The sequence below is a fragment of the Piliocolobus tephrosceles genome, chromosome 6, assembly GCF_002776525.5.
Source record: "Piliocolobus tephrosceles isolate RC106 chromosome 6, ASM277652v3, whole genome shotgun sequence".
In the NCBI taxonomy this organism is placed as follows: Eukaryota; Metazoa; Chordata; class Mammalia; order Primates; family Cercopithecidae; genus Piliocolobus; species Piliocolobus tephrosceles.
The window spans coordinates 46,045,503-46,059,285 of NC_045439.1; the positions used below are offsets into that span (position 1 = coordinate 46,045,503).

Here is a 13,783-nt window from a genome sequence, read left to right on the forward strand (position 1 = left end):
ACTAACATTACTCAGCACCTACCAGGGGCCATGCACTGGCAATACAACGGGAACCAAGACAAAGCGTCTGACCTCATGAAAAATGTTCCTACCAATGGGATAAACCAGGCACAGTTTGCTTTTAAAAAGCACTTGAGCATTGTTAGTCCAGGGTAAAATGACCTGTACAGGTAAAATTCCATGGGAAAAATACAAATCCCAAAGAAGAAAAAAGAGAAAAGGAATTTACACTACCTTCAACCTGGTTACTACTGACTTTCCCTGAAGACTGAATTTGTGCATCACCTCCTCCAAGAAGTTCTCCCTGAATACTCAGGTTCACAATCCCCTACTATCCGGTACCCATTTCTATTCCTAAACTCAACTACCCTGTGATGAAACTGTGGGTTTCTGCTGTCTCCCTCACTACAGGGAGAGCTCCTTGAGCTTTTCACCCCCAGCATCTACGGTGGTCTCTGGCCACAGCAGGTGCTCGGTGAATACTGTGAAGTGAAACATGGAAGGGTGTGCTGACACGTACATGTGGCATGCTCAGGCCTGTTTATGGATGTCTTTGTAGTTACACAGAGAGTGACGTATTTTTTCTATGTAACTTCTTCACCCTTATCTTTTCTAATGTAATACAAGTCCTTCTGTACAAATTACAAAGGAATACCTTCCGTCCTCCTTCAATATTTATTGTAAATAAGGTGAATTAGACATGAGCAGAGGCAAGAAAACCTAGTCTGTCCATTAGTACTTAGCTCATAAACTGGGAGGCAAGGAGAGGTGGAAAATGGAATGGGGAAGGCAGGCAAGGGCCAGCCAATTGGGAACCCTCCCCAGGAGCCTGAACTTTATAGGGCACAGGAAGCCTTTAAACGACTTCTGGCAGGAGGGAGGTTAGGGCTGAGTTTGAGACAGCTCATCCAGGCAGTTTGTGGAGGATGGATTTGAGGGAATACAACTAGATTCATGGAAACCAGTTCCAAGGCCATCACAATAATCCACATGTACGATATAAACAAGTGTGGTAATTGGGGGAAAAGAAGAAATTGACTCAGGAACTATTTACCAAGCCAATCTGGCATGACTTGGCAATCAACTGAGGTGGGCAAAGAGGTGAAGGAGAAAGAAAAGTCTAGAATGGTGGCCAGGTGACTGAACAATGGTGAGGCCAGTTCTGACAGGGAAAATGGGAGGAGAAGCAGGTCAGGGGGAAAAATGGGATATTTAATTGTGGACATGTTGACTAGGAGATGCCTAAAATCCTTTAGTCCAAGCAGGTCTGTCCGGCAAGCATATCAGACATGGGACCTTGGACCTGCTACTGGGCCTGTCTAAGCCACAGTTTCCTCGGGTGGGAAATGCAGGTGCTACAGTGCTCCTCCTCTCTCACAGACTACTGTGAAGATTAAAGAAGACAGAGTATAAAGTAGTTTGTCCTAAGCCTGCCCCAGTTCCAGAAGCAGTAATTGGGCTCAGGGGGGAAGACAGGAGACAGAGCTTTGGAAGTCCTTGGCATATGGGCAATATTGTAGAGACTTAAAAGTTGACAAGACCATGTACCGTGACAAAGAAAACAAAGTAAAGACAAACCACCTCCCACCTGCCCCAGCGGCCCACCCCACACCTCCACCCCCCCACCCTGGGAACACCAATGGAACACCAATATTTAGGGAAGTTGAGGGATGAGCAAAGAGATAAAAAAAGAAACTTAAAAACACCTCAGTAAGCACTGGAAAAACACAGAAACAGGGGATCTGAAGGATAAGGTAGCAGCCAACAAGACAAAGAACTGACCTGACTACACTGTCATTCCTGGGCTTTGCTAGCGCAGTCTCCTGGGGATGGGCACCGGGAAGAACAACCAACAGGGCAGGGAAGGGCATTTGCAGACAGCTGTCAGGAAAAGGCTGAGAAGGGAAAGAAAAACACTGTGCCCCACCTCAAAAGGAAAGTGGGAAAGGCCAACAGGGACTGAGACGCTGAGTTCTCAAGAGAGATTTGGGTATGTTTTTAAAATGAAGGTTTTGCCTGGCACAGTGGCTCACGCCTATAATCCCAGCGCTTTGGGAGGCCAAGGCAAGAGGATCGCTTGAGCCCCACAGTTGGAGACCAGCCTGGGCAACCTAGTGGACCCCGTCTCTATGAAAAATTTTAAAATTAGCTGGGGCATGGTGGCTCATGCCTGTAATCCCAGCTACACAGGAGGCTGGGGTAAGAGGATGGCTAGAGCCTAGGAGTTAAGGTGGCAGTGAGCTGAGATTGTGTCACTGCACTCCAGCCTAGATGACAGAGTGAGACCCAGGCTGGAATGCAGTACAGTGGCTCAATCTCAGTTCACTGCAACCCTAACTTTAATTAAAAAAAAAAAAAAAAAGTTAAAATTAAATGAAGGTGTCAGAAGGACAGGAGAGGATGAAAACACAGAAGGGAAGGCCTGGCCCAGGCAGAACACAGAGGGGACCCAGGCAGAGCAGGTGGAGGACTAAGCCTGAACAGGAGGTCAGCTCATCCCAAGACTCAGACCTTTCTAAACAATGGCCCAAGCAGAAGAAAAGTAAGGGGACCTACTTAAGTCTAGGGAATGGAGGAGTAGGAGGTGGGTGAGGGGCTTAAAAAGGAGAGTGGTGGGGAGGCCTCATTAGCATTTCTTCCAATTCTCTCAGACAGTTTCTTCCTTTTAATGTTAAGTATCCTTCAGGCAGAGAGCTGTCACTATGTAATTTGACTTCAAAATATTAATGGCAATAATATTAATGGGAACACTCATTTAATATCTTGACAGGCACAGTTTTTCAGAATCATGATTTTTCCTATTTTAAAATAAAATTCTACATACACAAGTTTGGTCCTACAGGACCAAATGACAACAGAAGGAGTCAACACCCATCAGAAACAGTTTAGAGAGAAAAATGCATACTGAAGTTCTAATGAGGCAACTTCAGGAGTCACTTATTTTGTCAGAAAATGACAGTTTAAGGAAAATGAGTTTAAATGGCAACTTAAACTCAAGGTCACAGTTGCACCTAGATCTTGTTTATGCCCCCTGACGGTGTCCTGTTCTTATCAAGGGCAGGCTTTCATTAATACATTCCTGACATAGTGTGTGCTGGATGATGGTTTCAGTCTCTCGCTTTTTCCTATTTTGAAATCCATCTCTCATCACCCAAACAAAACTTAACATTTTGTTTGAGGAACCTGGGATTCAGCTAATCTTTTCACACACCTTTAATACTTGTTTAAGTCTTCAAGGGCATAAAAACCGTACTGGTATATTCATTCTCTCTAAACTACTCCTGAGGCTGCTCTTAAACTCACACACACCAAAAAAAAGTATTAATATCTATATCTGAAATATGAATTTTTCAAGAGAAAACCTTTTAGCAAAAGTGTTTGAATCATGATTCAGACTCAAGACAGAGAATAAGGAATGATAAGGAATTTTTTCTTTCTACAAACATTTCCTGAATCCCAAGCATGTGCAGGGCACTTTACCAGGTGGTGGGAGGAGGCTGCGGGGTCCCTAATGTTCATGCAGATGGCAGTACTTCAGGGTTGAAAGCAGGTCAGTGGCCAAGGTGAGGGCAGACACCCACAAACACATTCTCATTCACTCCAGACATTTGCAATAGCAGCGCCCCAGCAAATCAATACAACCACAACCCAGCTACAGGATGTGCATGACAAGAAGGCGAGGAGGCCCAGCAAGGAGACTCAAAAACAATATATTCTTGGCACAGCCAAAGAGCTAACAAAGGCTTCCGAACAACCAAAACCAAGGCTATGCTAAACATCAAATGCAAACACTGTTGTGCCGTACTATGAAGCAAAGGAAACTTTTGTTCTGAAATATTGTATATATACAGTTCAGAAACCTTTAACTTAAAATCAACTGTGAAACATCTACGTCCCAGAACAAGTGTCCAGTAAACAAATAAAAGTAGAAATGATCACCTTCAAAATGAGTCCCCAGGTGGGGCACAGTGGCTCATGCCTGTAATCCCAGCACTTTGGGAGGCCTGAAGGGTGGCATCACTAGAAGCCAGGAATTAGAGAGCAGCCTGGGCAACACAGTGAAACCCCATCTCTACAAGAAAAAAAGTTTTCTAATTAGCCAACCACACTGGTGCACAACTGTAGTCCTAGCTACTCAGGTGGCTGAGGCAAGAGGATCACTTGAGCCCAGGAGGTCGAGGTTACAGTGAGTTAAGATTGTACCACTGTACTCCAGACTGAGCAACAGAGTAAGATCCTACCTCTGTAAAATAAAATGTTCAATTGAGTCCACATAGGGAAAAAAGTACTTCATATTTTCTGCAAGCCAAATCAAATGTTCAGCCTGAGCAACACAGCAAGACTCTGTCTCTACATTAAAAAATTAGCTGAGCTTGGTGGCAGTTACTCGGGAGACTGAGGCAGGAGGATCACTTGAGCCCAGGAGGCTGAGATGCAGTGAGTCATGTTCATGCCACTACATTCCAGCCTGGGGGACACAGTGAGACTCTGTCTTAAAAAAAAAAAAAAATTGTTGGTGTCCTTGATCACATCTATAAATCCATATTCAAATAATGCACTTTTTTTTTGTTTTTTTTTTTGAGACAGATTGTCACTCCATAACCCAGGGTGGAGTCCACGATCTCGACTCACTGCAACCTCCGCCTCGCCTCCTGGGTTCAAGCGATTCTCATGCCTCAGCCTCCCAAGTAGCTGTAATTACAGATGCGTATCACCAAGTCTAGCTAATTTTCATATTTTTAGTAGACAGGGTTTCACCATGCTGGCTAGGTTGATCTCGAACTCCAGGCCTCAAGCAATCCTCCCACCTCAGCCTCCCATAGTGCTGGAATTACAGGCATGAGCCACCACACCTGCCCCGAATGACGCACTTCTAAAACTGCAGTTTTCCTCCTTGAAAGTATGACAGAACAATTCACATCCACCAACTTGTACTGGATATTCAAACTAATCAAGGAAAATATATTTTAATGCCAATTGAAAGAGCCTGTTTACCATTATTTCCCTTAATTACAACAATAAAAGCACTCACTTCAGCTTTTCAAAGGCCTCTTTCTGTCCTTTGCAGCTAAATATTGCAACTTGAATTATTTCTGGTTTGTTGGTTCTCACTAACTCAGACCCTCTGCTGTCCAATATTGAATAAGCAAACCAACAGACTTAATTTCAAGGTTTTCCATGAACCAACTTTGGCCAACATTGTAACTATAATAATTCCAGCTTCATTTTCCCATATTCCCTGCAAGATCTTTCAGAGAGGCCCTGTGTACAGAATTTACCCCCAATCCCTGTGATTCCAGGATAAGGAAGCCCTCTTCTCTTCCACCAGGAACTAGAAATCTCCTACTGATTTACATTCCAGAATCCTACATAAAAAGCAAAACCAGTGAGGAAGTGGCACTCAAAAATCCCTTCTCTTAAATTCTATGTAAATAAATGTATTACTGCTTTCAAAGTTAACTTCAGAAAAGGGCTGGGCCCATCACTTCATATTGAAGTGCTGAGGGTAGAGTGGTGGTGATGATGGTGACGACACCGACAATCATTCTTCTGTGGTGGTATATGTCATGCCCTGTGTAGATGGTTTACATAAGTCCTCACTGTGTTCTGAAGAAACCTTGTGAGGCAGGTACTGTATTGCAGATGAGAAAACAGGCTTGCAGGAGTTAAATTATCCCTGCTAATAAGAGGCAGAATGAATAGCTGAACCCCAATCTGGCTGACACCCAACCATCACACTATGATGCACTGATAATTACAGTAGTTGTCCAATAAATATTACTCAGAGCCTGTATTTGTGTATTATTAGTCCATAATTATAGATTTTACATCCGAATTCATGTGACGTAGGCAAATGCTAATGTGTCTTCTTTAAACACAGGCCAAATAAATGTTGATCAGGGAGATGCCAAAATAGGCATTATCTAAAGCTATTCAAAATAGGCAAAATTATCCAGAGTTAATCCACAAAATTACAATCATAAAAGTAAATGAGCTTTCAGAAGTAAGCAAGAATCAATTTTTTTTTTTTTGGGGGGGGGGGTTGTCTTTTTTTTTTTTTTTTTTGCAATGGCTAAGGTTTTATTTCCTTTATGATTACTGTTAGTATGTTTATTAATTCTCAGCCATAAATGTATAGTTTCGTAACAAAAACAATTTGGGGCCCTATCAGTTATATCACTACAATGCAATTATCCTGTCCATCTAAATTATTGAAACTTTCCATTCATATTTACGAGTCCATAGAAAACAAATATACATTTCAGAAACTGAAAAATCTGGAAAAAACTTCAGAGTCTTGGTTTCCTTTCCCCATCCTCTCTTTAGAAAACATGTTACTGAAGGCAGTGGAGATAATCAGATGCTTCTATGATGTCATTTGAGGGCACCAACAAGACTATACCCTATCCCACCCCGAAGAAACTTTCACACCACCACCCCGTTTTCTAAGAGGCAACCCTGCGGGTGTCTTTCCTAAACCAGTACGATTCTTTTCAGAAGGCCCTTGTCAAAATATTCATTTCCTCAGGAAATTAAAAGCAACCAAAGCTTCGCCTACCAAGATTAGAGAAAATAAATAAATAAATAAATAATTTTGTTAAGGATTAAAATTTAAAAAGCAACCAGGCTAGGAGTGGTGGCTCTTGCCTATAATCCCAGCATTTTGGGAGGCTGAAGCAGGATAGTCTGAGCCTAGGAGTTCAAGACCAGCCTGGGTAACATGGCGAGCCCGTCTCTAAAAAAAAATTAAATCAATTAATTTAAAAAGCTACCAAAGCGAGCATTTCTCCAGTGCCCATCTTGTGCTGGTCATGTTTAATGTAGTTAATCTAATCTTCACACCAAGCCTATGAGGTAGCAAACATTAGCACCATTTTCCAGAAGAGAAAACTAACCATCAGAGATGGAGGGACTTGCTCATCGTTCACACTCCTAGGAAGCGACAGATCTGCGACAATGCCCTGAGCTTGCTGACACCAAGCCAACCCTCTTTCTACCACCCTCCACGGTTTTTCCACCCGCCAAGCTTGTTCCCACTACAGGGCCTTTGTTGCCTCTGCTTGGAATGCTCTTTCTCTATCTCCACAGAGCTGTGTGCTTCTTGTCAGTCAGGCCTCAGCCAAAGTGTCACCGTCTCTGTGCCGCAGAGTTGCTGCACAGTGCTTTACCTGTCCTTTGCAGACAGTGACCACTCCAGGTAAAGCAGCCACCTTGTCACACTGAATCATGTCACCCTGCTTTGATTCTCCACTTGGTAACTACCCAGCATTTGTCATTTTCTTCATTGTGCGTTTGCCGGCTTGTTATCCACCTCCCTGTGCTAGGGCAGCAGCGCTGGAAAGCCGAGATGCTGGGTCTTGCGTTCTCTGCCCTATCTGTAACATCTAGAACAGGCTCGGACACAAGGTAGGTACTTAATAAACACCTATGAATGACTGACTGGATGGTTTCCCTGCTGCCTTCACCACACACTGAGGTGGAGTCGGGAAAGAATCTTGGCCTGAAGTCTAGAGAGCTGGCTTCTTACTTTACCTTTAGCTAGGGGGCTGCTCTGTGGACAATCTCCATTCAGCTCAATTTCCACCAACATCAGGTTGTCTGTAAGATGCTGGCCGAGTGAACTGGAATTCCAGAGAGGACCAAAAAACCTGTTGGGTCACGGGGACTCAGACCATAGGAGACTGGGGCTCAAAGGGTAAGAGGATCAGGCAAGCCTCACCAATCTCATCATTTTGTCTTAGACTAACACAGCAGAGCACCATAATGCCCACTGCAGCTCAAAAAGAGGGTGAATGTTTTAAGAAAAAGTATATGAAAAAGATGAATCCTATTTCTTTTTACAAGGGAAAAGTTTATATTAACAAAAGATACCAAGCCAGGGTCACTCAAACTGTCCTAGTTTTGTTTTTTTAAGTTTTCATCTACTGCAAACCTCAAAGAAACTCTTTCAAAAAATAGAGGCTTTTGAAAATACCTAAATAACACAACCAAATAGGTCCTAAAATGGGTCATCATCTAGTATATTTCACCAGGAGCCATAAATGAGAGCACATTTTTAAGAATATCTTTTTCTCTAAAATGTGTAGCTCCTAGCTCCTATTTTCTACTAACTATTTTCTATAATTAATTGAAGTGAAAATGTCCTCAAATACAAAGGAAACACCAGAACCACACCCTGAATGTTAGGAATTAATAAAAGCCTTATTTTAACTGAGGTTTCTCAACCTGAGGTCCTGTGTCCTTTAGGTTTAGGAAAGGCTTTAGGAGGGCTACTAATCTGATGACAGTGTTCCCAGAATATCATCAATATGCACATACGTGCATTTTTCCAGAAACAGGCTCCACAGCTCTCATCACTAAAAGGGTCTAGGGCTCAACAACAGTTTCAAAAGCACTGCTTTAGATGGAATCTGCTCTCAACTCTTCTGTACCATAATTAAACAACAGTAATCTATAATAAAGCATCTAAGAGGCCCACAGCTTGCAAATAAATAAATGTATTCTGTTTACGGAATTAGGCTAATACACGTGTGACTTTTGGGTGCGCTTCCCAAAATAATTTCAGAGCCCAGAACAAACCTGAGTATCAGAAGTCCAGAAGTCTCCTGAATATATTTCAGAAGGGAGCAGAATTTCCATTGTCCAATGGAACCATTACCAGAACCATAAAACTCTGACACTGGAAGGACCAGAGAGCTCAAGAGGCCCAGCCCTCCAACATCACAGATGCAAAAACCAAAGCCCATTGTAAGGAAAGAGGGCACTGTATCATATTTAAGTGCTTGCGACATGAGAAGTGGAGAGACAGAGCTATACAAGTACAAGGGACAGATGTGACTTAGTAATAAATATGCAGCTTTGCGGCTTTTAAGTGCCTGGAGAAGAGAGGCTAGGTCTGAAATGGGAAATACAGGACAAGGTATAGAATATGCTCACTCTGGCCTATATGACTTATTTTATTAATGCAATTATGACAGGGCTCATGTTGACCATGGTTTTATGCTCTGGCAAATTCCTTAATTTTTTACCATAAGCACAAACTAAACATCTTTGGTAACTTTTAAGCATTTCTCTCCCTGTGAGGTCAAAAGTGTGCAAGGGTAAAACTTACATGGAGTCAAAGAAACTTTTGGGAAGGCAGTACATAATAAAAGCATTGCTGGTAAGCTTCCTATTAAGTGGGCTTTCTACTACAAAAGTCCTATGTGCTTTGACAGATACTGCTCTAATTTACTGGTGCTACAGAAGCATACTAACATAATAATCTTGATAAATATCTCCAGATAGGACCATGATTCTCAACAAAAATTTCCTGTCTCATAAAATTCTTTAACATAGCACTTAAACACTACCGTAGTCAATACCCTTGGGCTCATTCCTCCCTCTAATTAAAATGTCTGTCCTACAGTGATTTGTAGTATTTGTCATCACCTTAGGTGGATACACAGACTGTGGCTACAGATGCTTTGGGACAATAATGTTGTAATTGCCATACTAGTGAGAATGGCTTCTAGCAAAACAGTGGGATTCTCAGTCTCTCTCTGACTTGACGTAACAGGGACATAACTTACAACCATCCCACAGAACAAGGAATGCGTTAGCGTCAATCAAGAAATACAACTGCATGGCTTGAAATGTATTTTCTTAAGGCTGATTCTAAACCAAGAAAATAATACCAACATCACTAGCAATGCTATACAAGTCACTTAGATGTGAGCTAAATCCTCTCCAACCCTGAGCAATGTAGATTTGGACCAATTTAGTTCTTAGGAGTTACTAACTTTGATAACACATAATTCGTTTTGACAGTTTAAACCAAACCAATTACTCCGAAAGGGAAGGAATTATGTAATTGCCTAATACATGGAAGCAGAGGCTTTAGAGATGTAAAGGCCTTTAGAGATCACTCAGTGTGGCCCCCTTACAATATAACTGGGAAAGGAGACCCTGATAAGTAGGGGCTTGCCTAAGGTCACAGCTTGAACCCAGTTCTCCTGACTCCCATTAAAGTACAGCATTCCCATATTGCTGGGAGTTGTATACTGAAATAAAAAGAGGGGCTTTTTGTTATTTTTTTCTGTTTTTGAGACAAGGTCTCACTCTGTTGCCCAGGCTGAAGAGCGGCAGCTCGATTATAGCTCTCACTGCAGCCTTGAACTCCTAGGCTCAAGCAATCCTCCTGCCTCAGCCTCCCCAGTAGACGGGACTACAGATGCACACCACCACACCAGCCTGGCAGTTTGCTTTCTTTTTAAATTGGATAGTTAACACAATAGTAATTTGCAGTAAAAGTTAACTCCCCATATATTTACTAGTAAGCTAGCTTTCTCTGAAATACTAGGACACAAATATTTATGTAAGAAATATCTAAGTAAATATACATCTAATGTATTTTATAAATTAATAAATATTACATATCTAAATAAATCTAAGTATATCTATATTTTTGTAGATATAGATTAGATAGATATTAACACATATTAAATGTATGTATATGACACTTCTCATGAGCTAGGGCAAGCTTGTTCAACCCACAGCCCACGGGCTGCAATGCACGCAGCTCAGAACAGCTTTGAACGCAGCCTAACACAGATTCGTAAACTTTCTTAAAACATTATGAGATTTTTTTGAGGATTTTTTTTTTTTTTTTTTTTTAGCTCATCAGCTATCATTAGTGTTAACATATTTTAGGTGTGGCCCAAAACAATTCTTCTTCCAACGTGGCCCAGGGAAGCCAAAAGACTGGACACCCCTGTTAGGGCAACAGTGGCTAGAACTTTGGTTCCCACATTCTGAAAACAAAGGCTTGAGCTATAGTGTCACAAAATTAAAAATGTCCCAGGTCCAAGCAAGTAATGAGTCAAGAGAGCTGGCTTCATAACAGGGAGTGGTGGGGTCTATGGCAAACTGGAGCACCACAGCACTAAATGCCTTCAGTTTCAATGTTAAAAACATCTGTGCCAAATGAATATGCTTACAGGCTGTCTGCAGGTCTAAGAGCTATCAGGCTTTTTTTGTTGTTCCGAATTAGATGATGATCCTGCTTCGACATCTATGATTATTTTATGATCTATACAAAACTTAAGGTATTTGATCGTTCAAATATAGTGTTCCCACTTTCTGCCTTTGCGGAGTCAAAAGTTGTTTTGCAGGTCATCTGTTCACAAGCATGGAAACAGTTCCCTCCCAAACTTCCCAAAGATGGAAACATTTCTGTGGGTCAGGAACATTTACCTTCCAAAAGGGCATCTGAGATGTCCCTCTGGAAAACATTCTCGGCTCAGAAGTTCCTTTTCTTCTTTTGAGCAAAGACTGTTCACAGTCATTTAACTGAAGCAGGCTGTGGCTCTCTATGCTGGGTCCTTAAAAGCCAGCCCTTTGTTTTTCCTCCAGGAAGATGTTCCTGACCTCCCCAAACCAGGGGCTTACCTGCCTGTAAGTACTTCTGTAATTCACTAGTTGCTTTTGTTTGTTTTTTACCCCAATCTCCCTCCCCCTTGGAATTACAAGACCTACGAAAGAATGGGTCATGTGTGTCCTGTCCACTTGACTTTACGGGATAGAGCACAATGCCTGGTACTTTGTACATGCTCAGTGATGGCCGGATGCTCACCTAGGGCTTGGCATTTCAAATAGAAACATGTAATAGTCTGTCAGAGTCAGTACCACAAGAGCCAAGCAGATGAATCTTAGTCAATCACTCAAACGACTACATCCCGAACTCCCTGTGACCAGTGTCACGCGCTTCCATTAGAGGCCAATCCATTCATACGTCCGTTCTTTCAGGTTGGAGGAGACAGTGGCAAAGGAGATCTCAGGATACTGAGGGAACACTAGGAGAGGACCAAACCCAGACTGGCACATCAGGGACAGTTGTCTGGGTAATTAATGTCCACAATGAGACCTGAAGCACAAGTAAGAATTAGCAAAGCAAAGAGTTCCTCCTTTTGAGGAACTGAAAGATGCTCATGGTAATTTGGGGAAATGTAAGAGAAAAGGCTCAAGAGGAAAACAGGAGACAGATCATGGAGAACATCCTATACCACTTTAAAGACTCTGGACTTTGGCTGGGCGCGGTGGCTCATGCCTATATCCCAGCACTTTGGGAGGCTGAGGCTGGCAGATCACCTGAAGTCAGGAGTTTGAGACCAGCCTATCCAACATGGCAAAACCCTGTCTCTACCAAAAGTATAAAAATTAACCAGGCGTGGTGGTGCGTGCCTGTAATCCCAGCTACTGAGAGGCTGAGGCAGGAAAATCTCTTGAACCTGGGAGGCAGAGGTTGAAGTGAGCTGAGATTGTGCCACTGCACTCCAGCCTGGGCAACAGAGAGAGATTCTGTCTCAAACAAACAAACAAACAAAAAAGACTCTGTACTTTATCTAAGAGCAGTGGAGAACCACAGAGGAATTTTAAGTAAAGAAATGACTGTTGGTTTGGCAACTGAGAAAGACTATTTTGGATAGAGTAATGATAAGAGTGGAAAACAATGGACAGGGATTGAGTTTCCACTTAGGCCTCATTTTTATCACATTCTAATAAAGTGGAGCTAAGAAGTCAACACAAAAGGGGAACACAATCTAGTTGACTGTTTTTTCAGCTTTTTTTTTTTTGAGACAGAGTTTTGCTCTGTCATTTAAGCTAGAGTGCAGTGACATGATCATGGCTCATTGCAGCCTCAACCTCCCAGGCTCAAGTGATCCTCCCACCTCAGCTTCCCAAGTAGCTGGGACTACAGGCATGTGCTACCGTGCCTAGCTAATTTTATTTTTTTGTAGAGATGGGGTCTCACTATTTTACCTAGGCTGGTCTCAAACTCCTGGGCCCAAGGGATCCTATTGCCTTGGCCTCCCAAAGTGCTGGGATTACAGATGCGAGCCATAGCACCTGGCCCCAGTTGCTTTATTAAATAAAAAAGGACTACCAAAAATCCCAGGCACCTCAATTATTCTACACAAATGCTACTCTTCTCATAAAAATGCAGCACACTTTTACCATCACCACTAATCACCATTCTAAACACTTGCTACATACCAAAACTTCACTAAGAGTTGCATAAGATAAAATGATTCACGTTCCACCCACCAACCTCATTCCTCTCCAAGGCTGAGGCACAACCTTTTAAATGCTGATGTCTTTGCTTCTGCCCTGACTTTAACATTTTGGGCGTGAAAATTACAAGTGAAAAACGTTATAACGTATTACAAGTTTTAAAATCATAGTCTTTTAAAATGACGTAAGAGCAGGGAATTTTCCATACACAAGGTTTTCAATACATTACCATATTCAAAGAACACAGCAGTTAGGCCCAGTCTTTCAAGCACATATTGGTATGTCACTGATAGATTTAATAGAGGAATACTGTTCATCCAGTCACTCCTCAACTATTTTCATTTATTTCTTTTAGAAAGATGCTCCCAAAGTACTTATACTTTACTTGTCCCCCAATCACATAAAATTTGGTTTAACAAATATTTAATGTTTACTGTGTCTGAGACATTGTCCCAGGGTTAGGACAGCGAATAAGAGAGGTGCGTCCCTGCTCTCAAGCCATTTGTAATCCAGAGGAAAGTACAATAAGTAAATTCATTAACAAAATGATCTGAGAGAGGAATGAGTACAACGAAAGACAACAAGATAATAATGTGGCCAGGAAAATGCTCTCCAAAGGGGAAAATATCTGAGCCACAACCTGTTTGTGATGAGAAGCAGCTGGTCCCACTGCAGCAAAATTCTTCTTACAATGAAAATGAAGATGCTACACAGCCAATACAATTCACAT

General features: G+C 42.1%; 1 protein-coding gene across 2 annotated transcripts in view; it reads right to left on the reverse strand.

Moving 5' to 3' along the window:
• PRKCH (protein kinase C eta) overlaps positions 1 to 13,783 on the reverse strand; it is a 233,087-nt gene that overhangs the window by 213,166 nt on the left and 6,138 nt on the right. Inside the window, exon 1 of one of the 2 annotated variants that reach the window (XM_023231883.1) lies at positions 8,581 to 8,655. The exons of the other annotated variant lie outside the window; for it this stretch is intronic. Within the exon in view, the coding sequence (XP_023087651.1) occupies positions 8,581 to 8,640 (60 nt within the window). The 5' untranslated portion in view covers positions 8,641 to 8,655. Of the gene's footprint in view, positions 1 to 8,580; positions 8,656 to 13,783 lie in introns of those variants that run through there. 2 annotated transcript variants of the gene reach the window in all.